Below are 27100 nucleotides of genomic sequence, written 5' to 3'. Positions count from 1 at the left end.
CTCGCACCACGTGTGACGTTCAACTTCGTGGCAGATCGATTCCTTCTTGATTTTCCTATTACACCGCGTACACACAGCACCTAAAAACCATGGAGGTTACGAGCATGATTTTAGTGATAGTTCTGATATCTGTCATCCACGTGACGCCCGTGCGTTGTTTCGGGATCTTCACGAATCAGGGGAACCTGGAGAAGCTGTACTTGATGGAGGAGGAAATCATGAGTCTCACGGACGCGTTTCTGCGTCAGGAATTCTTCAAACACGAAGGCGAAGATCCTCACAACTTTACACACATCGTCAAGTAAGTGACGCCAACACGGCAGACGTGTCTGGTAAGGGACAGAGGAAAGTTGTCTCCCCTGTCTCCGAAAAAAATATGAAGTCTACTTCTTTTTTTCTTCTTTTTTTTTCTTTTTTTTTTTTTCTTTGTCAAGCTGCATGAAAGACAATTATTACTGTGAGGTTTTTATTTGGGGGGGGGGGGGGTTGGTTATTGGTTTGTTTTTGTTTGTTTTTTAATCATTTTTTTTCTTTTCTTTTCTTTTTTTTATTCCATCTACTCCAGTCTGTATATGTATGTGTGCCTCCTGTTTGTGTGTTTATGTATGTGTGTATGCATTCATATTTATGTGCATGCATGTATAAACGTGTGTGCGTTTATGTGAGTGCGTGCGTGCATGTGTGTGTTCGATCCTAGCACCTGGAAACTTTAAAACTTTACTGCAATACACAATGGGTATTTATTTACGATAACAAGATGACAACACGAGTTTTGCGTAGAATATAATTTTATACAGACATAATTCAAAATAGCTGTACACACGATTTTAAATGAAGACACAAGGTGACAAGACACACCACACTTCAAGTGACAGCTCTGCCACGGCTAGTACATGTCAAATAACCACCGAATATGTTGTGTAAAACAGTAGCTTGTGTGGCGTCAGCGGGTTTCTTCTCTCTCTCTCTCTCTCTCTCTCTCTCTCTCTCTCTCTCTCTCTCTCTCTCTCTCTCTCTCTCTCTCTCTCTCTCTCACTCTTGGTTTTTCTGGTGTTTCTGTCTCTCACTGTTTCTGTCTCTGTCTTTGTCTGTCTGTCTGTCTCAGTCTGTCTGTCTGTCCCTCTATCCCTACCTCTTCTAGATCTGTCTCTCGTTCTGTCTCTATCTGTCTCTCTCTGTCTGTCTGTCTCTCTCTGTCTGTCTGTATTTTTCTGTCTGCCTCCCTCTCTCTCTCTCTCTCTCTCTCTCTCTCTCTCTCTCTCTCTCTCTCTCTCTCTCTCTCTCTCTCTCTCTCTCTCTCTCTCTCTCTCTCTCTCTCTCTCTCTCTCTTCTGTTTCTCTCTCTGTCTCTCTCTCTCTCTCTCTCTCTCTCTCTCTCTCTCTCTCTCTCTCTCTCTCTCTCTCTCTCTCTCTCTCTCTCTCTCTACCTCTACCTCTACCTCTACCTCTACCTCTACCTCTACCTCTACCTCTCGACCAATAGCTGAAACCTAAATAGTCGTAGTTCAAACGTATTTTACGAAATAATTTCATTCAGATTATCATGCTATAGATCATAATAAGCACATGTGTACATTGGCTCGTTTTATTGACTGAATTAAATTAGGAAATCGATACATTGAACTTTACTGTATGCAAATGACAGCTGTCGACAAAGACTAGATGTATTGGTCAATATACCTAAACGTAATATACTCGTTTAAAATCGTATCCAACTCGCGTTTACTCGTTAGATATGTTTTAAAAGAACTATTTGTAAGATAATGGTATCTAATGGCCAACCACGTCGTATTATATATTTATAACATAGTAAATGAAATTATTTGCATGTAATTGGTTTTTGTGGGCATGTACCTCTCTCTACATAACATAATGATTACATTTCACAAATAAAATAATATTTTTGTGTTATTCTGCAATTTTGATACTTCAATAGGCAATTTGTCACGTGACTCTACCTTAAAGGGACATACCCTAGTTTTTAATCACTAAGGCATATATATATTTATTTATTTTACTATTAGAGCCGTTTTTTGATAACTACAATCATATTTTACTTACATTTTATTATTTAGATGTTCAGATTATCCATTTCCGTACATTCGAAGTGTTTTAGGTCATCCTGGTGTTCTTAATATCACAAAATGCATTTCTCATATTTTTAAAAACACATGTGCATCTGAAATGTAAGAGTTAGGGAGTCGAGTTTTATTCTATTTTAGAGGGTATTTCACCATTTCAAAGTTAAAGACTCATGTTTCACTCAATTGTAACTTTATTCAAATGTGTTACAGGTTTATAGATTAACTAAACGTAGTGTGCGTTTTAATGGGCTGAAACTAGGGTCTATCCCTTTAATAACGCTGTTGTTTCAAACGACGTTTATCATTTCAGTTGGCACGTCTGAAAAAATAAATACGTTCCCTTCCCCCTTTTGGATAATACCAAAATCGCCCCATCTTAAGTAATTTCTGTCCTGGATCAGGCCCCGTGGCCTTGCCAGAGATCGGACCCGGGATGGACACGCCTGAAACCTTTGTGCTATAGGGGCATGTTAAAAATAGATATAGTTCAAACTCAAGCTCAAGCGACGTCGTGCGTTGTGACATTATTTCGATTTTTAAACATATGTCGAGTCACTGTGGACGAAACGCACGAAGACGCTGATATGAATTGCTTATTGCTTGAATCGATCAGTCTTCTACCTGGTCACATGTGTGGGGCGGGACGTAGCCCAGCGGTAAAGCGCTCGCCTGATGCGCGGTCGGTCTAGGATCGATCCCCGTCGGTGGGCCCATTGGGCTATTACTCTTTCAAGCCAGTGAAATACGACTGGGAGTAATATATCAACGGTCGTGATATGTGTTATCCTGTTATGGGATGGTGTTTCTCGTTCTAGCCAGAGCACCACGACTGGTATATCAAAATCCGTGGTATGCGCTATCCTGTCTATGGAATGGTGCATATAAAAGATCCCTTGCTACTAATGGAAACAAATGTTGCGGGTTTCCTTCCTAAGACTAAATATCAAAATTACCAAATGTGCTCTAGTGGTGTCTTTAAACAAAACAAACTGCGCGTTCCATATATGGGCAATGTGTTGAGTAGGCACACCCGATCTTTAAAAGTTCCGAAGATACAATGTTTATGTTTATGCAATTAATTAATTTATTTTATTTTGTTTTTGTTTCTGGTTTTATTTTCGAAGGTTTTTGTCTGTTTGTTACTGCGTTTTGTTTATTTGTTTTTTGTGCTATGTATTGTAGTTGGGGGTTTTTGTTTGGGTTTTTTTGTTGCTTTTTTGGGGGGTGGGGGGGGTATTATTATTGGGTTGTTGTTGGGTTTTTTTATTGGGGGGGAGGGGGTTATTATTATTTTTATTTTGTTTGTTATTCTTGTTTTCTCGAGTAATAAAAACAGATGGTATCGATTTATAAAAAGTAATCTTTCGGAAATATTTAGAGTTTACTATTATGATCGGTTGATTTTCTCTTCGTTGATTCATTCGTTCGTTAATTCGTCCATTGGATCGTTTGTTCGATCGGTCTTTCGTTCATTCATTCGTATATTCATCCTTTATTTATTTTTTACCGCTCTCGGTGGCGTCGTGGTTAGGCCATCGGTCTACAGGCTGGTAGGTACTGGGTTCGGATCCCAGTCGAGGCATGGGATTTTTAATCCAGATACCGACTCCAAACCCTGAGTGAGTGCTCCGCAAGGCTCAATGGGTAGGTGTAAACCACTTGCACCGACCAGTGATCCATAACTGGTTCAACAAAGGCCATGGTTTGTGCTATGCTGCCTGTGGGAAGCGCAATTGAAAGATCCCTTGCTGCTAATCGGAAAGAGTAGCCCATGTAGTGGCGACAGCGGGTTTCCTCTCAAACTCTGTGTGGTCCTTAACCATATGTCTGACGCCATATAACCGTAAATAAAATGTGTTGAGTGCGTCGTTAAATAAAACATTTCTTTCCTTTATTTATTTATTTTTTTAATTTCATTAATTAAACTCAGGAAAGTATTTCATTGATCTATGTTGTGGGTGGAGAGCGTGCAGGAAGGGGAATTTAAAGTGTACAACATGTGTATGTAAAACAACAATGTACGTGTGTGTTTATGTGTATATGTGGGGGGAGGGGGTATATTATAAAGTACTGTTGGTTCTTTAACATATTAAAGAAAACAAAACGTTTTATTGAACGACGTACTCAACACATATTATTTACGGTTATATGGCGTCTGGCATATGGTTAAGGACCACACATATATTAAGAGAGGGAACCCGCTGTCGCCACTTCATGGGCTACTCTTTTCGATTAGCAGCAAAGGATCTTTTATATGCACCATCCCACAGACAGGACAGTACATACCACGGCCTTTGTTACACCAGTTGTGGAGCACTGGCTGGAACGAAAAATAACTCAATGGGCCCACCGACGGGAATTGATACTAGATCGATCGCGCATCAGGCGAGCGCTGTACCAATGGGCTACGTCTCGCCCTTTTAACATTTTAAAGTAGCAGACCCAAGTTTCAACCCGTGAAAATGGACACTAAGTTTAGTTACTCTACAAACCTGTAACATATCTGGATAAAGTTACAACAGAAAGAAAGAAATGTTTCATTTAACGACGCACTCAACACATTTTATTTACGGTTATATGGTGTCAGACATATGGTTAAGGACCACACAGATTTTGATAGGAAATCCGCTGTCGCCACTACATGGGCTACTCTTTCCGATTAGCAGCAAGGGATCTTTTATTTGCGCTTCCCACAGGCAGGATAGCACAAACCATGGCCTTTGTTGAATCAGTTATGGATCACTGGTCGGTGCAAGTGGTTTACACCTACCCATTGAGCCTTGCAGAGCACTCACTCATGGTTTGGAGTCGGTATCTGTATTAAAAATCCCATGCCTCGACTGGGATCTGAACCCAGTACCTACAAGCCTGTAGACCGATGGCCTAACCACAACGCCACCGAGGCCGGTTAAAAGTTACAACAGAGTGAAACAAGAGTCTGTGAAGTTCAAAACTGGGAAATATCCTTAGAAATATCCTAGAACTCGACGACATAATCATTACTTCTCAGACGCACGTGCTTGTTTTTAAAATATGAAAAATGTATTTCATGCTATTATAACTACCAAGGATGACCACAAACACTTCGGATGTACGGAAATGGATAATCTAAAGAATAAAATATAAGAAATGTTTGATTCCAGTTATCATAAACGACTCTAATAGTACGGTAGGCAAAATATTCCTTGGTGTTTAAAAAGCTAAGGTCTGTCGCTTTAATAAAGTGTGTGTGTTTTAAAGGTTTTCAGACAGATGCAAACAGATTCGCCGAGAGTCGCAGGGAATCTTCGTGTACCTCAAACATCCAATCAACGTCTTCCACCTCGTCCGCAGGATGCACGAACAATGGCCGAACGCGCTGGAAAGGATCTTGGGTAGTGAGCCGTGCCAAAAATGTAAGAAAAAGGCACATTTTAATACCATTCCATTAGGCTCGCTTGCTTGCTTGCTTGCTTGATATGCGGTATTTCCAATATTCTGAAAATTAAAAATAAAAAATACAGAGAGAGAGAGAGAGAGAGAGAGAGAGAGAGAGAGAGAGAGAGAGAGAGAGAGAGAGAGAGAGAGAGAGAGAGAGAGAGAGAGAGAGGCAGACAGACAGACAGACACAGACACACAGACACACAGACAGACACACACACACACACATAGACACACACACACACACACCACACACACACACGTACACATACATACACACTGTCACGGGGATCCTATAATACCCGTAACTGAATGAAACACGATTATCCAAATATCTCTCCTAACTGTATATCTATTAGACCTCTCTGTAACGGGCAGTTATACCCGCGTGGCTCGTCTAGGTATGATCAGAGATAAGATCTTATATAAAGTATATGTAATATAGCACGTTTAGTTCACTAGAAAACACAACAAAAACACAATACACTTTGGAATCTGTATTAACCTACGCTGACAAATGTACTGCCGCAGTAGTTAATTAACAACAACAAATGATAACAACCCAGAACTGATCACTTAATTAGTTAATCTCTAGGTGTCTAGTTTACACAATATTGTAATCACTTCACCGTGACACAACACCCACACGTGTGATAATTGAGAAACGCTTCCAGGGGAACTTAATTAATAAAGGAATTACAACTCTATTCCTAACTGGTTATTTTCAATTAACCCTTACTACTCATTCAGTAACGTGTGATAATTGAGAAACGCTGCCAGGGGAACTTAATAAATAAAGGAATTACAACTCTATTCCTAACTGGTTAATTTTTAATTAACCCTTAACTACTCATTCAGTAACGTGTAACACAGAATTAATACTGGTACCTATCACAATAAAGACAATAACCTACAGTTTACCTAGGTCCTCTAAGATGACTGATTAAGCTTTATATATATTAGACAGTGAGCCTACAGTTTACTGCGTCAGATTACCGGCAGCACCGTCTAAATAATATTGGTATAATACAGTATTAAAATATTTAAAGTCACATCAATCACATCAAGGTTATACACAGAGCAGAAATAAAATATTTACCAGTCCGGACGGACATCGATCCCTGGGAGCCTTCCTATGGTTCTCCCCGATGTCGCTAAAACCCTAGCTATTTATCATAAAACCGAATATCGCCTGGGGGCACAACGCGGTACCTCACGTATCATGAGATATTTCCCCAACTCCCAGAGACGCATTTTTCTCTTAGAAGACCAGACTGGCTGTCGCCATTCCGCGAGCAATCCCCTGGTCATAAACAGCACTACCGGAGTTATTACGTAACTACTGGCCACATGGCCTCCACACCTGGGCTGGGTGTGTATTGGAACAGCTCGACCACCGTCGCGCAGCGGAGGTATTACGTAACAAAGTGCCCACCTGGGCTTAAGTGCATATTGGAACTGCACACGGCCCTCTAAAACAATTAATATCGCCACAGGCGAAAACAAATTAAGAGCATGTTCCGTCACACACACACACACACACACACACACACACACACACACACACACACACACCAGAATACACATACACCAAACACACACGTGCGCGCGCGCACACACACACACACACGCACAAATACACCACACACACGCACACATACACACACGCACAATCCACATACACACGTACACATACACACACGCACACACACCACACACACGCACAATCCACACGTACACATACACACACACGCACACACCACACACACATCACACACCACACACACATCACACTCACATGTACACATACACACGCACACATACACACACCACACATACACGTATACATACACACACACCCCCCACACACACACACATACACACCCCAGAATACACACACCACACACACGCGCACACATACACACACTCACACACACGCATACATACACACACGCACGCACACACTGACATATATACACATACATACACACACGCACACAGTCGCTAGCATCAACTGGCGCCTACGTTAGTCGCTAGCATCAACTGGCGCCTACGTTAGTCGCTAGCATCATCTGGCGCCTACGTTAGTCGCTAGCATCAACTGGCACCTACGTTAGTTGCTAGCATCAACTGGCGCCTACGTTAGTCGCTAGCATCATCTGGCGCCTACGTCAGCGTGTTTTCTTTTTGTGTTATAAAATTAGGGAACTCTTGATGTAATTGGTAGACTAACTTTAATTCACTAATAGCGTCATAATATATTTTCAAAATACAAAGATGTAATGTGGGCCTGAGCGCCTATGATGTGACAGATCAGTTCAGTAACACAATTCACATTCTGGCACTCTGGACAGGTGCGGATCCAAGATTTATTGCGGCGGGGGGACTCTATAAGCAACCATTTAAAGGGAAGTTATATGTTAGCTGTGAATGCAGGTTAAAATGAGTAGAAAAACTCCCATTAATTTCGTCGTGAGCAGCTGTGGTCCAGAAACCTTCACCCCTCTGGATCCAATAATAGATGATGATTTTGTTGTTACAGAGTCAATTTTTGCTTATAGTATTTGTGTGATTCCTTATTTCCTTCCACCAATATATTAATAATAATAATAATAATAAATTTTTATTTCAGATCAGTGATCCATAGAACATATTTAAACATCACATACAAAACTGATTACATAATATACAGTAGCTTGTGCCAGCGATTTACACATACAGACTTGACGTCCACATTTGTACACCGCGGGTGGGCAAGTAGGTCGTTTGAGGTTTCGATTCTGCTCTTCAGCGAATATATGCTGTTGAGCGAAGAAAAAGCGCCAAAGCCTTTTACTTGATGACTGGCAAACATCTTGCTGGCACTGTATGGTCGTCGTCATCCGATCACCCATAATGCACCTGCGTACAAATTATTACAATAACTCACAAATAATTGTGTTTTAACAGATTCTGAACATTTTGCAAATCGCCGTAACAACATGTTTGCACGTACACAAAGGGCTCTATACTGTCATTAAATGTCTTATATCTTTTCTAACATTACTTTATTTTGGTTTATTCAAGGGAAGGTAAAGGAGTTGAACATGAGACTGGAAAACATCAGGCACAACATTCCGACAGAGAAGGACGTCTTCGTCACAGCCGCCAGTCTCGTTGTCATCAGGCAGACGACGGGCACGCCAATGGAGGAATTTACTAAAGGGAAAATCAACGGCCACGACTCGCTTGAGCCACTGACGTTGTCGGACATGGTTTTGTTAGGCCGGGGTGCTTACGACGAGGGTTACTACGAACCTGCGAGGGACATGCTGGCCCACGTCCAGAGAGTGTGTTCAGAACACAAGTCTTCTAGAGACGCTTCTGATGCTGCTTGCGTTTCAAAGAAAAATTTCGCATTGATAGCACAGGCTTATGGAAAGGTAGTAATAGGACATTTAGAAAATGTTTTATTTAACGAAGCACTCAACACATTTCATTTACGGTTATATGGCGTCGGACATATGGTTATGGACAACACATAGATCGAGGGAGGAAACTCGCTGTCGCCTTTTCATGGGCTACTCTCTTCGATTAGCAGCAAGGGATCTTTTATATGCACTCTCCCATAGACAGAATAACACATACCACAGCCATTGATGGCTGGAGCGAAAGATAGGTTAATAATAGAATAGAATATATGTTTAACGACATGCCAGCACGAAAGAAAGATAATAAATAAAATTGTGTTTTGTTTAACGAAACCACAAGAGCACCTTTATTCTAATGCAGCAAGGGTTCTTTTATATGTACCATTCCACAGACAGGAAAGCATATATACAACAGCCTTTGAGCATCAGACACCAGAGATAGTGAGTTTTATTTTTTATTAGCAACAAGGGATCTTTTATATGCACCATCCCACAGACAGGATAGCACATACCACGGCCTTTGAGCATCAGACACCAGAGATAGTGAGTTTTATTTTTTATTAGCAGCAAGGGATCTTTTATATGCACCATCCCACAGACAGGATAGCACATACCACGGCCTTTGAGCATCAGACACCAGAGATAGTGAGTTTTATTTTGTATTATTGTATTACTTATTGTTTTCATTCATTCATTCATTCATTCTTTCTTTCTTTCTTTCTTTCTTTCTTTTTTCAGATGGGTCAGTTTGAGAAAGCAGTAGAAGCACTGGATGAACTTTTAAAGATTGGTTAGTAATGCGATTGGTTAGTAATGCGATTGGTTAGTAATGCATGGCTCGAAACTGACAGTGGACAGGCAACAAATGCAGCTCAAAATGTACAACATGCTTTCTGATAAGCGGCTTTTGTTTTCTTTCCATCTCATTTTTGACACGATTTCGGATACATCGACACATTAATAATTACTCATTTTTGACACGATTTCGGATACATCGACACATTAATAATTACTCATTTTTGACACGATTTCGGATACATCGACACATTAATAATTACTCATTTTTGACACGATTTCGGATACATCGACACATTAATAATTACTCATTTTTGACACGATTTCGGATACATCGACACATTAATAATACTCATTTTTGACACGATTTCGGATACATCGACACATTAATAATTACTCATTTTTGACACGATTTCGGATACATCGACACATTAATAATACTCATTTTTGACACGATTTCGGATACATCGACACATTAATAATACTCATTTTTGACACGATTTCGGATACATCGACACATTCATAATTATTCATTTTTGACACGATTTCGGATACATCGACACATTAATAATGCTCATTTTTGACACGATTTCGGATACATCGACACATTAATAATTACTCATTTTTGACACGATTTCGGATACATCGACACATTAATAATGCTCATTTTTGACACGATTTCGGATACATCGACACATTAATAATTACTAATTTTTGACACGATTTCGGATACATCGACATATTAATAATTACAAATTTTTGACACGATTTCGGATACATCGACACATTAATAATTTCTCATTTTCTTGAGCGATAATATAGATGTTGTGAATTTAGACCTTCTCACTCTCTAGAATTTGATTTCATGTTTCCTTTGAATATATTTTACGAACATGTCATCGTGTTATTGTAAGTACACGAATTCCTCTTAATCATGTATGCTGTCGTCTAAAGGCCCGGAGTGTAGAGTGTACCGAAATAAACATTTAAAATAATGTTCACTGATAACAACAGATTATTAATAAAAACCGCTAATTAATAACAATAGATAATCAACAATAAGTTGGTGTTTGTATTCCTTTCAGATCCCCAGTACACGTTGGCAAAAATGAACAGAAAATATTTTTTGTCAAGAATGAAAAAGTCAGATACGACAACGGTTAAGAAGCATATTAACTGGAGGGTTAAATATACCACAACTTGTAGTGGAGAAAGGAAAAAGGTAATTATTTTTTTTTATATATTTGTATTATTTTTATATTATTATTAGTTACATCTTCAAACCCTGCAATGAAAAACATGTCCACTGCAAAAAACAAAAACATGCCATTGAAAACAAACCTGATATATAGTGAAAGGCAAAAATGTGCCGTGGATAATTAAAAATTCCACGGCAATCTCCACAGCATTGCCGATTGCCGATTGCCGTGGGCAAATGCAAGGCTTGCATCTTCATGTTGTTATCCGTCTAGGTAAAATTTAATATCATATTTCGTTTCCTTTGTAAAATATTTGTTATAAGTGGCTGCAAACCAATATGTGTTTCAGAGACAAATTGTCATGGTCGACAAAGTACATCATCAATACTCAAAACAAAAATTACCTAAAACACACACACGGAGAGAGAGAGAGAGAGAGAGAGATAGAGAGAGAGAGAGAGAGAGAGAGAGAGAGAGAGAGAGAGAGTCTCTCTCTCTCTCTCTCTCACACACACACACACAGTCACACATACTCACACACACACATTCAATCACACACACACTCACACACACCACTCACACACACACACACACAGTCATACACGAACACACACACTCACACGCAAACACAGTCACACACACTCACATACACTCACACACACACATATACACATATACACATGAACACACATACACACACTCACTCACACACATTCACACACACGTACACACACATAGTCACACACTCACACACACACAGACAGACGCACACACATTCTTTCTCTCTCTCTCTCTCTCACACACACACACACGCAGTCATACACACTCACACACACACACTCACACGCACATAGTCACACACATACACACGCACATACACATACACATACACATACACACACTCATACACTCACACACACACTCACTCACTCACTCACTCACTCACACACACACACCCTCTCTCACACACACACACACGCACGCACTCATTCACACACACACTCATACCCATATCAATCACCTTCTGCCTAACATTACCATTATCTTAATAAAAAAAGCAAAACCTTTCCAATTTCTCCCACGATTGCAATCTGTTTCGACCCTATCTGTCAGTTTCCTCCGAATCTATCTTGTGAGCTGTAACACCATCGTCTCTGTAACACCATCGTCTCTGTAACACCATCGTCTACCTGTCTCAATTTCCTCCACGGGTGCAGTCTGTGTGTACATCCCTGCACTCACCTGGCATCCTCGCCGCTAATAAAACTGGTCTGACCCACGGCACTAACTAACGACCGCCGGCAGTAGGAGATTATAGTAGGTGGTTCCAAGTGCCGCTTAAAAAATGCCACAAGTAACTACTGAACACTTTCTGAAGTGGTCAGACTAAGCCCACAGCTAAACGCTGATGGGAAATGGCAGGTATGTGTCACGGACAAGAGTCAAACGCCTGTTACGGTTGGAGAGACAAGGACTGGGATGTGGAGGTGGACAGCGAAAGAAGTTGAAAGATAGGAGGAGTTGCCAGACCGAGAAGAAATGAGATGGAAGTTAAAGGAGAGAAAGGAAAGGGGGCAGTGGGATAAATAAAAAAAATTAAACAAAATAATAATAATAATAATAATAATAATAATAATAAAAAATTACCTAATGTTTGACATCCAGTAGCCGATTATTAATACAGCAATGTGTTCCAGTAGTGTCGTTACACAAAATAAGATTCCACTTAATGTATCTTCTCGTAGCCATGAATCGGAAAACATGACTTCGTTCATTAATAGCTAACATTAACTTGTTAAAAATGTTTGTAGAACGATTTGTGGTACAGTAGCCAGCCATAATAATAATTGCCATATCTTTGTTTTTTTCATTTAGACCGCATTACAGAATTCACAGCTGAGATGCCGATATTTCCCGACTATCCACGAATTTGTTTTCGTCAAAGCGGAATGGTTGCACAACAGACCCCCAGTGGTTGTTTTCCACGATTTGATTCCAAACCATAATGTTAGAGCGCTCAAGAACTCAGGATGGGCAAAGGTCAGTTTGGTTCATCCGTTTTAAAAGCGACAGACCCTAGTTTTTAAACACTAGGTCATATTTTTCACTATTAGAGCCGTCTATGATCAGTGAAATCAGACCACTTATATTTTATGCACCCATATCCGTACAACCGAAGTGTTTCTGGTCATCCTGGTGTTTCTAATACCACAAAATGCATTTTTAATTTTTTTATAAACGTACGTGCGTCTGATAAGTAACTGTTATATGGAAGGAAATGTGTTATTTAACGACGCACTCAACACATTTTATTTACGGTTAATGTGGCGTCGGACATATGGTTAAGGACCACACAGATATTGAGAGAGGAAACCCGCTGTCGCCACTTCATGGGCTACTCTTTTCGATTAGCAGCAAGGGCTCTTTTATATGCACCATCACACATACAGGATAGTAGATACCACGGCCTTTGTTACACCAGTTGTGGAGCATTGGCTGGAACGAGAAATAGCCCAATGGGTCCACCGACAGGGATCGATCCTAAACCGACCGCGCATCAAGCGAACGCTTTACCACTGGGCTACGTTCGACCCCTAACTATTATGGAGTCGAATTCTGGTCTTTGTTTAAGGGTGTTTCCTTGTTTCAGCGTCACAGACTCGTTTCACTCTGTTGTAATAATTTTATCCAAATGTGATAAAGGTTTGTAGATTAACAAAACATAATGTCCATGTTTACGGGTTGAAACTAGGGTCTGCGATTTTTAACTTTCTCTACTTGTTACATTAGTTTCGAACTGAGTTTCTGCAAGCACGCTTTTATGTGGCGAGACGTAGCCCAGTGATAAAGCGCTCGCTTGATGCGCGGTCGGTTTGGGATCGATCCCCGTCGGTCGGCTATTTCTCGCTCCAGCCAGTGCACCACGACTGGTACATCAAAGACCGTGGTATGTGCTATCCTGTCTATGGGATGGTGCATATAAAAGATCCGTTGCTGTTAATCAAAAAGAGTAGCCCATGAAGTGGTGACAGCGGGTTTCCTCCCTCAATATCTGTGTAGTCCTTAACCATATGTCCGACGCCATCTAACCGTAAACCAGCCTCGGTTGCGTCGTGGTTACAGGCTGGTAGGTACTGGGTTCGGATCCCAGTCGAGGCATGGGATTTTTAATCCAGATACCGACTCCAAACCCTGAGTGAGTGCTCCGCAAGGCTCAGTGGGTAGGTGTAAACCACTTGCACCGACCAGTGATCCATAACTGGTTCAACAAAGGCCATGGTTTGTGTTATCCTGCCTGTGGGAAGTGCAAATAAAAGATCTGTTACTGCCTGTCGTAAAAGAGTAGCTTATGTGGCGACAGCGGGTTTTCTCTAAAAAAACAGTGTCAGAATAACCATGTTTGACGTCCAATAGCCGATGATAAGATAAAAAAATCAATGTGCTCTAGTGGCGTCGTTAAATAAAACAATCTTTACCATCTAACCGTAAACAAAATGAGTTGAGTGCGTCGTTAAATAAAACATTTCCTTCCTTCCATCTTTTTATGGAAAACCTGGTTGTGCGAGTGGTTGAGGTCGCGGACTGTCAAATGCCATGTGAAATGGTGCAGTGGGTTCGAACCCGGCCAGCTGACACTGTGTGTGTCGATAGTTGCTACAAATTGATGTACCTTAAATCATTAGATCATTCTGGGCAGGATGTAACCCAGTTGTAAAGCGCTCGCCTGATGCACGGTCGGTTTGGGATCGATCCCCGTCTGTGGACCTATTGGGCCATTTCTCGTTCCAGCCAGTGCACCACCACTGGAATATCAAAGGCCGTGGTACGTGCTATCTTGTCTGCATATAAAATACCCCTTGCTACTAATGGAAAACAAAATGTAGCGGGTTTCCTCTCTTAAGACTACATGTCAAAATAATTAAATGTTGGACATCCAATAGCCGATTATTAACAAATCAGTGTGCTATAGTGGTGTCGTTAAACAAAACAAACTTTATTAAACTTCATTAGGTCATGCGTTCGTATGCATCATCAAAACAACGTGTTATTTATGCCTTCCACGCTATGATTGGGAAGCGCAAATAAAAGATCCCTTGCTGCCTGTCGTAAAAGAGTAGCCTATGTGGCGACAGCGGGTTTTCTCTAAACAACAGTGTCAGAATGACCATATGTTTGACGTCCAATAGCCGATGATAAGATACAAAATCAATGTGCTCTAGTGGCGTCGTTAAATAAAACAAACTTTACTTTCCACGCTATGATCAGAACTTAGTGTTACTCTACTGGCAGAGGTGCTGTACACGTTTTGATGAGCTGGAATTTAAATAATCAAACACTGACCTTGGTGGTGTCGTGGATAAGCCATCGGGCATAAGGCTGGTAGGTACAGGGTTCGCAGCCCGGTACCGGCTCCCACCTAGAGCGAGTTTTAACGACTCAATGGGTAGGTGTAAGACCACTACACCGTCTTCTTTCTCACAAGTTAGTGATAACCTACTATCCTGTGCCCCGTTGCACGAAGCGATCATAGCCCTAAGATCACCTCAAGTGCATAATTATGTTAGCTGTGCAGTTACGGTGATCTTAGGGCTAAGATCGCTTCGTGGAACGGGGCCCTGAACTATCCAGGATAGCACGTACCATGGCCTTTGATATTCCAGCCCATACGGCTGAGGTGTGTGTACCCAGAACAGCATGATTGAACCTTAATTGGATATAAGCAAACAATAATAATTACATGCCCTATCCGAATGACACGCACCAACTGTTGTTATTACCGTAATATACACATGGTCCTTGCGATTGTGACTATGCTGAATTATTTGTTATTGTGTTCCTTTCATTTTCATTCATTTCAACATATTTTCCTACTTACATTCAGTTACGGTTCAAGCACGCTGTCCTGGGCACACACCTCAGCTATCTGGGCTGTCTGTCCAGGACAATGTGTTAGTTGTTAGTTGGTTAGTGGTTATTGAGAGAGAAGAGGGTGTAGTGACATTACCCCTACCCATTGGGCCCTTAAGAACTCGCTCTGGGTTGGAGCCGGTACCGGGCTGTGAACCTTGTACCTACCAGCCTGTAGTCCGATGGCTTAACCACTGCGCCACCGAGGCCGGTTTATTGTGTTCTTTTATTGTTTCGCTTTGACGACATAAAAAGGGTGGGTTATGGGTATTACCTTTCCCACGGTGTTAACGTCAAACTTTGTTTAACGTTTACTTTCGCTTTTGGATCATTTTTCCCACAAACTATAGGTCAGTGAAGCTTAGTTTATAGGTTCACCGATAGATATCCATCACAGTGCATAGAAAACCTTTATGGTAGCCGAGACATTTAATTTCGTGAAATTTTCGTTATTTTAAGCATTTTTTTAAAAATTCGCCTTTTCAACAAAATTTAAATAAAGCCAGCAGTTCACTATTAATGTTTGTTTCGTTTGCAACAAAAAATATAACATTTTAAAATTAAAATTTCCTGTCCTGGACGGAGGAGCCGGCATGGGCCGACACCTGCGCCCATGACAGGCGTGCGCTACAACAGCTAGTTCTGAATGTGCAAGTTAAACCCCATGACCTGACCTGACCTATTTTCATATACTTACCATTTGTGACACCCAAAAGCCGATGTGTATTTTTGTGCTGGGGTGTCGTTAAACATTCATTCATTCATTTATTCATTATTAAAATTAAAACACCTAAACAAGAAACAAAAGAAGGAAACAAAGACACGATCCCAAAACCTTGACACCAAACAAAACTGTTGTATATATTGTCTTTACAATTATTATTTACCGGCCTCGGTGGCGTCGTGGCAGGCCATCGGTCTACAGGCTGGTAGGTACTGGGTTCGGATCCCAGTCGAGGCATGGGATTTGTAATCCAGATACCGACTCCAAACCCTGAGTGAGTGCTCCGAGGCTCAATGGGTAGGTGTAAACCACTTGCACCGACCAGTGATCCATAACTGGTTCAACAAAGGCCATGGTTTGTGCTATCCTGCCTGTGGGAAGTGCAAATAAAAAGATCCCTTGCTGCCTGTCGTAAAAAGAGTAGCCTATGTGGCGACAGCGGGTTTCCTCTAAAAACAGAGTCAAAATGACCATATGTTTGACGTCCAATAGCCGCTGATAAGATATAAAAATCAATGTGCTCTAGTGGCGTCGTTAAAAAAAAAAAAACTTTACTTTACTTTTAAAATTATTACTACATGTATTTATTTATTTTATTGTTTTTATTATTTGTGTAGCCATTACGTAATCATTGCCATGCCTTGTTTGTGGTTTGTCCTTTCCTTTATCAAACCTGCTGTCTAATTATAGAACACATAGAAAATTTTATTGCGTCTTTTTTTCTGTTTCCTTTGTTCTTTGTTCTTTCTGTTTTTTCAATAATATTTATTTTTGTTCATATTTAAATTACAAAATTATATTACTGTCGTAATGTGTATTATGGAGAAGGCCTAGTACGTTGCATAAACTGTGCCTAATCCATTTGTTCTTTCAAAAGCAATACAACATGTTTCAATAAATACATATTGTTTTGTTGAATGTCTTGCTACATTATCTTAAAGGGGCATTCCTGAGCTTGCTGCAATTTTAAAGATGTTATGGACTAACAGAGACATTTTAACGATTGTAATTACATATCAAATATATATTTCTGCATAACATATTAGTCACTGTATATTAAACGTGTTCCTGATCGTTCTAATATTTGTACTAGGTTAAATTTCATTTTATTTTCTAAAACAAATTTTTCGTACATACGAAATTATTTGAAGACAAAATCCAGTTTGGGCTTCTTACAAATATTAAGACGACCAGAAACACATTGAATATACAGACACTGATATTCTAAACAAGAAAATATATTTAATATCGTAAAAATATCTTATTAGTCGGATACATCTTACAATGCAGCAAACTCAGGATGGCCCTTTAAATATTTCTACATATTTCTGTTTATTCTTTCTTGTGGACAACAGACGCAGTATATCGCCCACGATGACCTGTATGCAACGCCTAATTTTGCGTAAGTAAAATCATGTTTTTGTTTCCAATTTCTTCTAATGGAAAAAAATGTATCCGGTTTCCTCTGAGTCAAAATTTCCGTATGTTTGACATTCAGTAGCCGTTGGTTAATTAATCAACGTGCTTTAATGGTACCGTTAAACAAAACACATTTTAACATGTGTCAGAATTACTAAGTGTTTGACATTCATTAGCTGTTGATTAATTTATTAATTTGCTCCAGTGATGTCTTTAGACAAACAACTAAATCTATGAAGTGGCAGTCTTCCTTTAGACAAAGTAGAAATGATGTATCGTCCTGTGGAGTGGCAGTCTTCCTACATACAGATCACCCGCACCCAGAGTCAGTTTGAGGATCCGCGAGGCCTGTAGCACAAATAGCAGCGGGTACCCCCTTCCCAGGATATATATTTTGCAACCCCCTTGGTGTGAAGGAAAAAATTATATGGGAAAAATAAAGGTACACATCGGCGTGGGGCCCCCTGAAATTCAGGGACCGTAGCACTAGCTACATGTTTTTTCTTTTTTGTTCTTCTCCCCCCCCCCCCCCCCCCTCCCCTTTTTTTCCTAAACCTTTATTACCCCCAGATCACTAACAATGTCACGGTTGGGGTGCCTTGTATCGTCGTCTTACACTATACAACAATAATAAAATTATAACATGATTATGTGTAACTGTATAACGGTAAAGTAAAGGTTTTATATTTCATAGTATGTATATAAAAAATATGTGATATATATATATATATATATATATATATATATATATATATATATATATATATATATATATGAGTTATATTTGTTGCCATATACTGCACAACCGTATTCACACACATACACATACACACCACACCACACACACACACACACACACACACACACACACACACACACACACACACACACACACACACACACATATATATATATATATATAATGATCTGAGGGTCAAGAATAGGTGAAACCAGCTTACATTGGAGGGGGGGGAGGAAAGAGGGGAAGGGGAAAAAAGACATAACAAAAAAGGTTTGTCTATCAACACCCAAATGTTTTTGGGTTGTTTTTGTTGTTTTTTGTTTAATTAACTGTTTTAAGTGGGAGTCTAATGTAGTAAGGACAACACGTTTTTTAAAGAAAAGGAAGAGGAAGAGCATACAAAATTTTAAGAATTATGACACGGGGTGGGGGTTGGGCAGAAATATGGAGATGAAGGATGAAGATGACGAAAGAATAATTTCTATCGAAATGATGGGTGTTTCAAAGGTTGCTACTAAGATAAACCGGCTCTGAATGCACCCATTTTTAACGTTATTTAGACTGGCTAGATATTAAACTGCTGCTTTTATGCTGTATCATCTTGTAAATAAACAACAAATGTTTTAAAACAAATTTCCTTTAAATTGCATAGATTAAATCTCATTTTAATACAGGAATGAAGACAAAATGCTGGGGTAGCCAAGGTGTAAGGTTTGACTTGAAGTTCAGTTGTTACTAGAAATCGATTGATAACGCAGTTCGCAGACATTAGTTATTCCATTTGCCGCCTAGATCCCTATAGATAAAATTGGTGGTATTTGTTAAGGAAACTTTGTTTTAAAGGGACATTCCTGAGACGGGGGTCGATTCTAAACCAACCGCGTACCAGGCGAGCGCTTTACCACTGGGAAATACGCTAAAGAATCAACGACTAAATAATCTGAACATCCTTCGAAAATGTAATGAATTTTTTTTATTGGTATAGGAATTCGCCGTACACTGCCGAAATTTAAGTGTTATGAAAGAAATGCTTTATTATGCGAAATATTTTGTACAATGTTGAAGTGATTGAAACTTATACAAACTTGATTAATTATAAGCACCCCTCCCCCGCGAAGAAATACAATGAGAGAGAGAGAGAGAGAGAGAGAGAGAGAGAGAGAGAGAGAGAGAGAGAGAGAGAGAGAGAGAGAGAGAGAGAGAGAGAGAGAGAGAGAGAATTGAATATCGATTAAAACTGGAACTTTTCGCCTTGATTTTTTAATAATATATATCTCGTTTCTAAAGACATGTACATACATATTTACTTGCAGTGCTGTCATTCATGGTACCCGGTCAGCAAACCTGTTTAACGATACCATCAACCGTTTGAAAGGACCTATAGTCCCGCCCTTAATTGCTGGTGATGTTGAGGTATGCTATTCTCCTACAAATATTTTTAACAAAATATACGAATTAGCCTATTTAGAAAGCTGACTGGGCTAGTTCTCGTTCCAGACAGTTCTCCATGACTGGTTTAACAAAGGCCATGGTATGTACTATCCTGTATGTGGGATGGTGTATATAAAAGATCCCTTGCTGCTAATCGAAAAGAGTAGCCCATGAAGTGGCGACAGCGGGTTTCCTTTCTCAATATCTGTGTGGTCCTTAAGCATATGTCTGACGCCATATAACCGTAAATAAAATGTGTTGAGTGCGTCGTTAATTAAAACAGTCCCTCCCTTCCTGACAATGAGTGGCATATAATACTTCTCGACAAGAATGTACTAAGTACACTTCAAATACATTATATTTAATATATCTGAAAATGTTTATAAAAATTGAAGTAAAATATAAAAAAATTAATTAAAAAGGTTAATATGCACAAACTAGTCGAAATGAGTGTGTTTATACCTTTTCTCTCTTTTTTTTCAGGTTAGAAACTATGGAATGCAAGGCCTTTATTTCAAATCTATACCACTAAAGGTATTATAAAATCAAAACAATAACACTTTTTTAAATGTTTTGTTTTCTTTTTTGTTTGTTTTTGTTGTTGTTGGGGTTTTTTCTTTGTTTCTTTGGGGGGGGTTTAAATAAAGAAAACAAGAGTCACACGTTTTTTTTAAGCACAGAAGACAAAGTTGTTAAAGTTGATATTAAGTCTTCAGACGATTTTTACTGACGTTTTTTTTTACTGCATTACACAGTATTAACTTTGTTGTGGAATTATTTGATGATATATTTTAATCACTTAAACAAATTATAAAGGCTATATTATCTTCTGCTTCATGAACAATGAATATGTCAATATTTCAAAATGGTTTGAATGCTTTCCGTACTGTCGTAGGCATTGTCGAATCACAGACGTGAAGTTATTCATCTTCCTAGCAATAGTATTAGTACCTTATATATAAGAGAAGGAGACAGAGATAGATTGTAGAAGAAGAGACAAAGACAGAGACAGATACAGAGAGATAGAGACAAATGGTGGAGGGAGAGATAAAGACAGCGACTGAGATGGATGAGAGAGACAGACTGAGATGGTGGAGAGACAGAGACCAGATACACCTAGTGGAGGGAGAGACAGAGATGGTGGGGATAGACAGAGACACAGAGACATATGGTGGAGGGAGAGACAATGACAGGGACTGATATAGTGGAGAGACAGATATACAGAGACAGATGGTGGAGGGAGACACAAAGATAGATGGTGGAGGGAGAGACAAAGACAGAGAGAGATGTTGGAGAGAGACACAGAGACAAAGATATATGGTGGCGGGAGAGACAAAGATAGAGACTGAGATGGTGGAGAGAGAGACAAAGACAGGTGGTGACGAGAGAGACGAAGACAGAGACTGAGATGGTGGAAAGAGACAGAGACAAACACAGATGGTTGAGGGAGAGACAAAGACAGAGAAATAGATGGTGGAGAGAGACACAGAGACAAACACAGATGGCTGAGGGAGAGACAAAGACAGAGAAATAGATGGTGGAGAGAGACACAGAGACAAACACAGATGGTGGAGGGAGAAACAAAGACACAGACTAAGATAAAGTCAGAGAGAGAGAGAGAGAGAGAGAGAGAGAGAGATGTGGAGGGAGAAACAAAGACAGACTAAGATAAAGTCAGAGAGAGAGAGAGAGAGAGAGAGAGAGAGAGAGAGATGTGGAGGGAGAAACAAAGACAGAGACTGAGATGGTGGAGAGAGAGAGAGACAGACAGATGGTGGAAGGAGAGACAAAGACAGAGACAAAAACAGATGGTGTGGGAGCGACAAAGACAGATACTGAGATGGTGGATAGACAGAGACACGGAGACATAGTGACAGACTGTGGGTGGAGAGACAAAGACAGAAGAGACTGAGATGATGGGGGGGGGGGAGAGAGAGAGAGAGAGAGAGAGAGAGAGAGAGAGAGAAACACACACACACACACATACACACACAGTGGGGTAAAAATGACCCTACATACAGAGATCAACAACAAAAATTGCCCGCCAAAATCGCATAACCCCTTATTTAAAGATCTACCTTATGGGCAAGTCCTAGGGCGTCGACAGTTCTGTGATTATTCAGATGACAATGTGTACCTGGTAATTCTTTCGTTTCATTTCAGAAGCTGTTTAAAAAAGATGTTGCATCTTACTTTCTTGAGGTAAATACAGAACGAGTTGCACTAGTAGAAAATGGAATATTTATGGGTTTCAATGTGTGTCTGGGGGGTGCGGGTGGGCGTGGCTAACCTAATGCTTCATTTCTTCGTTGTTGATTTGGGATCGGGGTTAATACTCCTTTTTTCTTTCTTTTTGTCTTTTATTTTTAGGGGTTCTGAGGGGGGTTGGGGGGATGTCGTTGTCATATTTTGATAATGCTATACACACAATTCCTGGGCTGTTTGTTATATTGTGTTATATATACCATCTTGTTTACACATCTGTATATTTGTTTATATTTTGTACCATGTGTTGGGTTGTAGTTTATATTATGTAATGTGGACACGTTTGCTATTGGTTTGTATCCTACACAATTTTTTTTTTAAATCCTCCCCACCCCCACCCCCCACCCCCACCCCCCACCCCCCGAAAAAAAAGGGAAGAAAAGCAACAACAAAATCTCATTCAATTCATATGTTGTAAAATTACTTGTTCAGCTCATATGTAATAATTTTACTTGTTCATTTAATTTACGCACGACTGGTATATCAAAGGCCGTGGTATGTGCTATCCTGTCTATGGGATAATGCATATAAACGATCCCTTGCTATTAATGGAAAAATGTAGCGGATTTCGTCACTAAGACTGTCAGAATTACCAAATGTTTGACATCCAATAGCTGATGATTAATCAATAACATGGGTATCATAAATGTATTTCAATTTCTATATTGCAGCTTCCTTCTGAATTCGAAGGTGGAGAGTATGTCCTTCCGAAATACAAAGTGAAAACACAGCTGCAACCTGTAAGTCTCTCTCTCTCTCTCTCTCTCTCTCTCTCTCTCTCTCTCTCTCTCTCTCTCTCTCTCTCTCTCTCTCTCTCTCTCTCTCTCTCTCTCGCCCTCGCCCTCGCCCTCGCTCTCTCTCATTTCAATTTATTTTCGTGCTTATATCCATTCGCCTTACACCACTGAGTCTTTAAAAACCGCTCTGGGTGGGAGCCGATACCAGGTTGCGAACCCTGTACCTACCAGCCCTATGTCTGATGCATTAAACACGACACCACCGTTTTGTGTCCCCCATCTTCTCTGTCTATATCTCTTCCCCTGTCTTTCTCTTTCTTCCCTCCCTCTCACCTCTTTCTTTCTCTCTCTCTCTCTCTCTCTCTCTCTCTCTCTCTCTCTCTCTCTCTCCTCTCTCTCTCTCTCTCTCTCTCTCTCTCTCTCTCTCTCTCTCTCTCTCTCTCTTATATCTTTCTTCCCTCTTTCGATGTCTCTCTCCGAAATTCTCTCGCTATGTCTTTTGTGCTGAATAGAAGTGTCGTTAAATTTCCATTCATGTATTTGTTGTTTCTGTATCCGCGTATCACTTCTCCCTCCCGTATGCTATCTCTCTCCCGTATGCTATCTATCTCTCTCCCGTATGCTATATATCTCTCTCCCGTATGCTATCGCTCTCCCGGCTATCTCTCCCGTATGCTATCTCTCTCCTGTATGCTATCTCTCTCCCGTATGCTATCTCTCTCCCGTATGCTATCTCTCTCCCGGCTATCTCTCTCCCGTATGCTTTCTCTCTCCCGTATGCTATCTCTCTCCTCTGTGCTATCTCTCTCCCGTATGCTATCTCTCTCCTGTATGCTATCTCTCTCCCGTATGCTATCTCTCTCCCGTATGCTATCTCTCTCCCGGCTATCTCTCTCCCGTATGCTTTCTCTCTCCTGTATGCTATCTCTCTTCGTCTCTAGGGACAGAAAAAGGGGCAATCTCACTGAAATCAGCTCTACTGGTCCCCAGGTAATACTAATAGTTGTTAACCAGTGGAGCCGATTTTAATCAGATTGAAGAAAGGGGTGGAGAGAAAGAGGATGGGAAGGGAGGGAGGGGTAAATGGAGCGATCTAGAGAAACAGAGAAAGGGGAAAGATGGAGAGGAGCAGGGTTCAAGGAATGGAGAAGGAGAGAGAAAGAGGGTGGAGGTAGGGAGGAAGCGATAGAGACAGAGACAGACAGACACACACACACACAGAGAGAGAGAGAGAGAGAGAGAGAGAGAGAGAGAGAGAGAGTGTGTGTGGTGGGCGTGTGTGTGTGTGAGCGTGTCTGTGCGTGCGTGCATGTGTGTGTGTGTAAGTTTCATAATTTCACTGCATACAGCATGATCACAAAACATCCTATATCACGTGTTTTATTTAAATAAAAACAACATATTTAAAGTTATAATAGAGTTTAAAGAACACTGTTGTTTGTTTATTCAGGGATCCGTGCTGTTCCTTTTTGCTTCAAAGTCTATTGTTAACATCTGTCCAGTGACATACGGAACGAAATGGGGTAAGTCAGACTTACAAAAAAATTTAAAATATGAACTCAGATATTAACCTAACATCTCTTTCTGTAATAATAAAATCGCATTTAGTTGCTATCAGCATTAAATGGACATTCCTGAGTTTGCTGCAATTTCTAAGATGTTATCGACTGACAGAGACATTTTAACGATTGTAATTACATATCAAATATATTTTTCTGCATAAAATATTAGTGGCTGTATATTAAACGTGTTTCTGATCATTCTAATACTTGTATTAGGTTAAATTTCATTTTATTTCCTAAAATATTTTTGTACGTTCCTGAGTTTGCTGCATTGTAAGATGTTTGCGACTAATAAATTATTTCTACGATTAAACTTACATATTGTATAAATTTTCTTGTTTAGAATATCAGCGTCTGTATATTCAATGTGTTTCTGGTCATCTTAATATTTGTAAGAAGCCCAAACTGGATTTTGTCTTCAAATAATTTCGTACGTACGAAAAAAAAATATTTTAGGAAATAAAATGAAATTTAACCTAGTACAAATATTACATCGATCAGAAACACGTTTAATATACAGCCACTAATATTTTATGCAGAAAAATAGGCTTGACATGTAATTACAATCGTTAAAAAGTCTGTTAGTCGATAACATCTTAAAAAGTGCAGCAAACTCAGGAATGTCCCTTTAATGTTTATCCTTGTTATGTACAGTTACCAATCCAGTTTGACTTTCAAAGCGATTTATCAATTTTTGACAGTTATGGCCCTTGAACTTAGGAGATGCGAAAAATTGTTCGGTCCGGTAGGGGACATGTATTGCTTTAGAAGCATAAGCGTACGAGACATGGGTGGGGCAAAATGTGCTATCTTGATGGTATCACAATTTTTACCATGTATTTCCATCATAGCACACGCAAAAATAGTTGTAATCCATGTACAAATGCATGGTTATTCGTTTGTCTATATAACTGTTTGGCAGTAATGCTAATATGAATAAACGTTGCCTCCAGATTCGGGCATCTTTGTTTAATTCGGGCAAAACCCAGCATGCTCTCCTACAAAAATTGGGATCTCTACGGCTATGTTTAGAAGTACTATAAAAATGCTTCTGTTGTGTAAAATGTAGTGATATGGTGATATGCTATTGTCGTCAGTTGAAATAAATATACCCATCTATTTTACATGCGCCGTTGAGTGTAACATGCGCTGTTTTTCACACTCGTCAGATTGAAATTACGTGCGCTGTACGAGCGCGATCGCACCCGCGCACCTTATAAAGCAAGGTCTGATATATAACTGTTTAACAGCAATGCTAATATAATGTGAATGGGGAACTATATTAACGTGCCCATATCTTTGAAGGTTCAGGCACGCCGACCACGGATTCAGCCTCTGACATAGCAAAAAGTGGGAGCCCGTACGCTTATGCAACTATCCTCACTGCAATACGTAATCAAGGCCGTATCTCTGCACAATACAGATCCGAATGGTCATTTTTGCAAAAATAGTGGTTGATTGCATGACTCGCTATCTAGTGCCTCGTGTATTGTAGAGCATTATAAAATTAAGATTTAACAGACTCGCGAGCTCAGCTTCAGCTAAACAGAAGATGAGATGATCGTACCTCCGATTGTTTAACAATTTATAGCAGGTGAATTTTTATTTTACCTTCTAGCGCTAGTTGTTTTTCGTTTTTCGCAGGCCGCTATTTTGAGCCTTGTGTTAGTTTTGTATCAAATTGCAATGTCTCGTGGTTAATCTTTATCACATTTGATTTTTGATGTTTTTAACCCTTTTCTTTTCAGCTGCCTTGCAGTCATTGGCTGTAGTGAAAACTAAATTTTGTCGGATACACGAAAACTGGTGACGAAGCTTTCGAATGTGAATTAACTGAACATTTATTTATAAGTGTGTTTATAATGTGCTTTGTTCTCATGATCATACGACCTGGATATTTAACATGCATAACAAAGCATTAAAGCAGGTTTCTGATCAGTAAAGCCGGGGTCACACAGCATGACTCGTGAAAGGTTAAAAGGACATTCCCGAGTTTGTTGCAATTTTTAAGATGTTATCGACTAACAGAGACTTTTTAACGAATGCAATAACATATTAAATATATTTTTCTGCATAAAATAATAGTGGCTGCATATTAAAACGTGTTTATAATGGTTCTAATATTTGTACTAGGTTAAATTTCATTTTATTTCATAATATAAAAAAATTATATTTTTGCGTACGTACGAAATTATTTGAAGACAAAATCCAGTTTGGGCTTCTTACAAATATTATGACGATCAGAAACACATTGAATATAAAGACACTGATATTCTAAACAAGAAAATATATTTAATATGTAAGTTTAATCGTAGACATATTGTATTAGTCGAAAACATCTTACAATGCAGCAAACTCAGGAATGTCCCTTTAAAGTTTGTTTTGTTTAAGGACACCACTAGATG

General features: G+C 39.7%; 1 protein-coding gene across 1 annotated transcript; it reads left to right on the top strand.

Moving 5' to 3' along the window:
• The first annotated feature begins 76 nt into the window (after positions 1-76).
• LOC121387455 (prolyl 4-hydroxylase subunit alpha-1-like) lies at positions 77-26680 on the top strand. Its single transcript, XM_041518574.1, has 13 exons — positions 77-301; positions 5324-5478; positions 8570-8925; positions 9652-9703; positions 10794-10930; positions 12783-12947; positions 17895-17941; positions 20014-20113; positions 20615-20665; positions 22295-22333; positions 23068-23136; positions 24584-24656; positions 26444-26680. The coding sequence occupies exons 1-13, from the start codon at positions 90-92 to the stop codon at positions 26503-26505; spliced, it is 1518 nt and encodes a 505-aa protein (XP_041374508.1). The 5' UTR covers positions 77-89; the 3' UTR covers positions 26506-26680.
• Positions 26681-27100: the final 420 nt, after the last annotated feature.

The sequence above is a fragment of the Gigantopelta aegis genome, chromosome 13 (assembly GCF_016097555.1).
Source record: "Gigantopelta aegis isolate Gae_Host chromosome 13, Gae_host_genome, whole genome shotgun sequence".
NCBI classification, from domain to species: domain Eukaryota; kingdom Metazoa; phylum Mollusca; class Gastropoda; order Neomphalida; family Peltospiridae; genus Gigantopelta; species Gigantopelta aegis.
The sequence above is the reverse complement of the archived record's forward strand: the minus strand, read 5'-3'. Positions and strand labels throughout refer to the sequence as shown.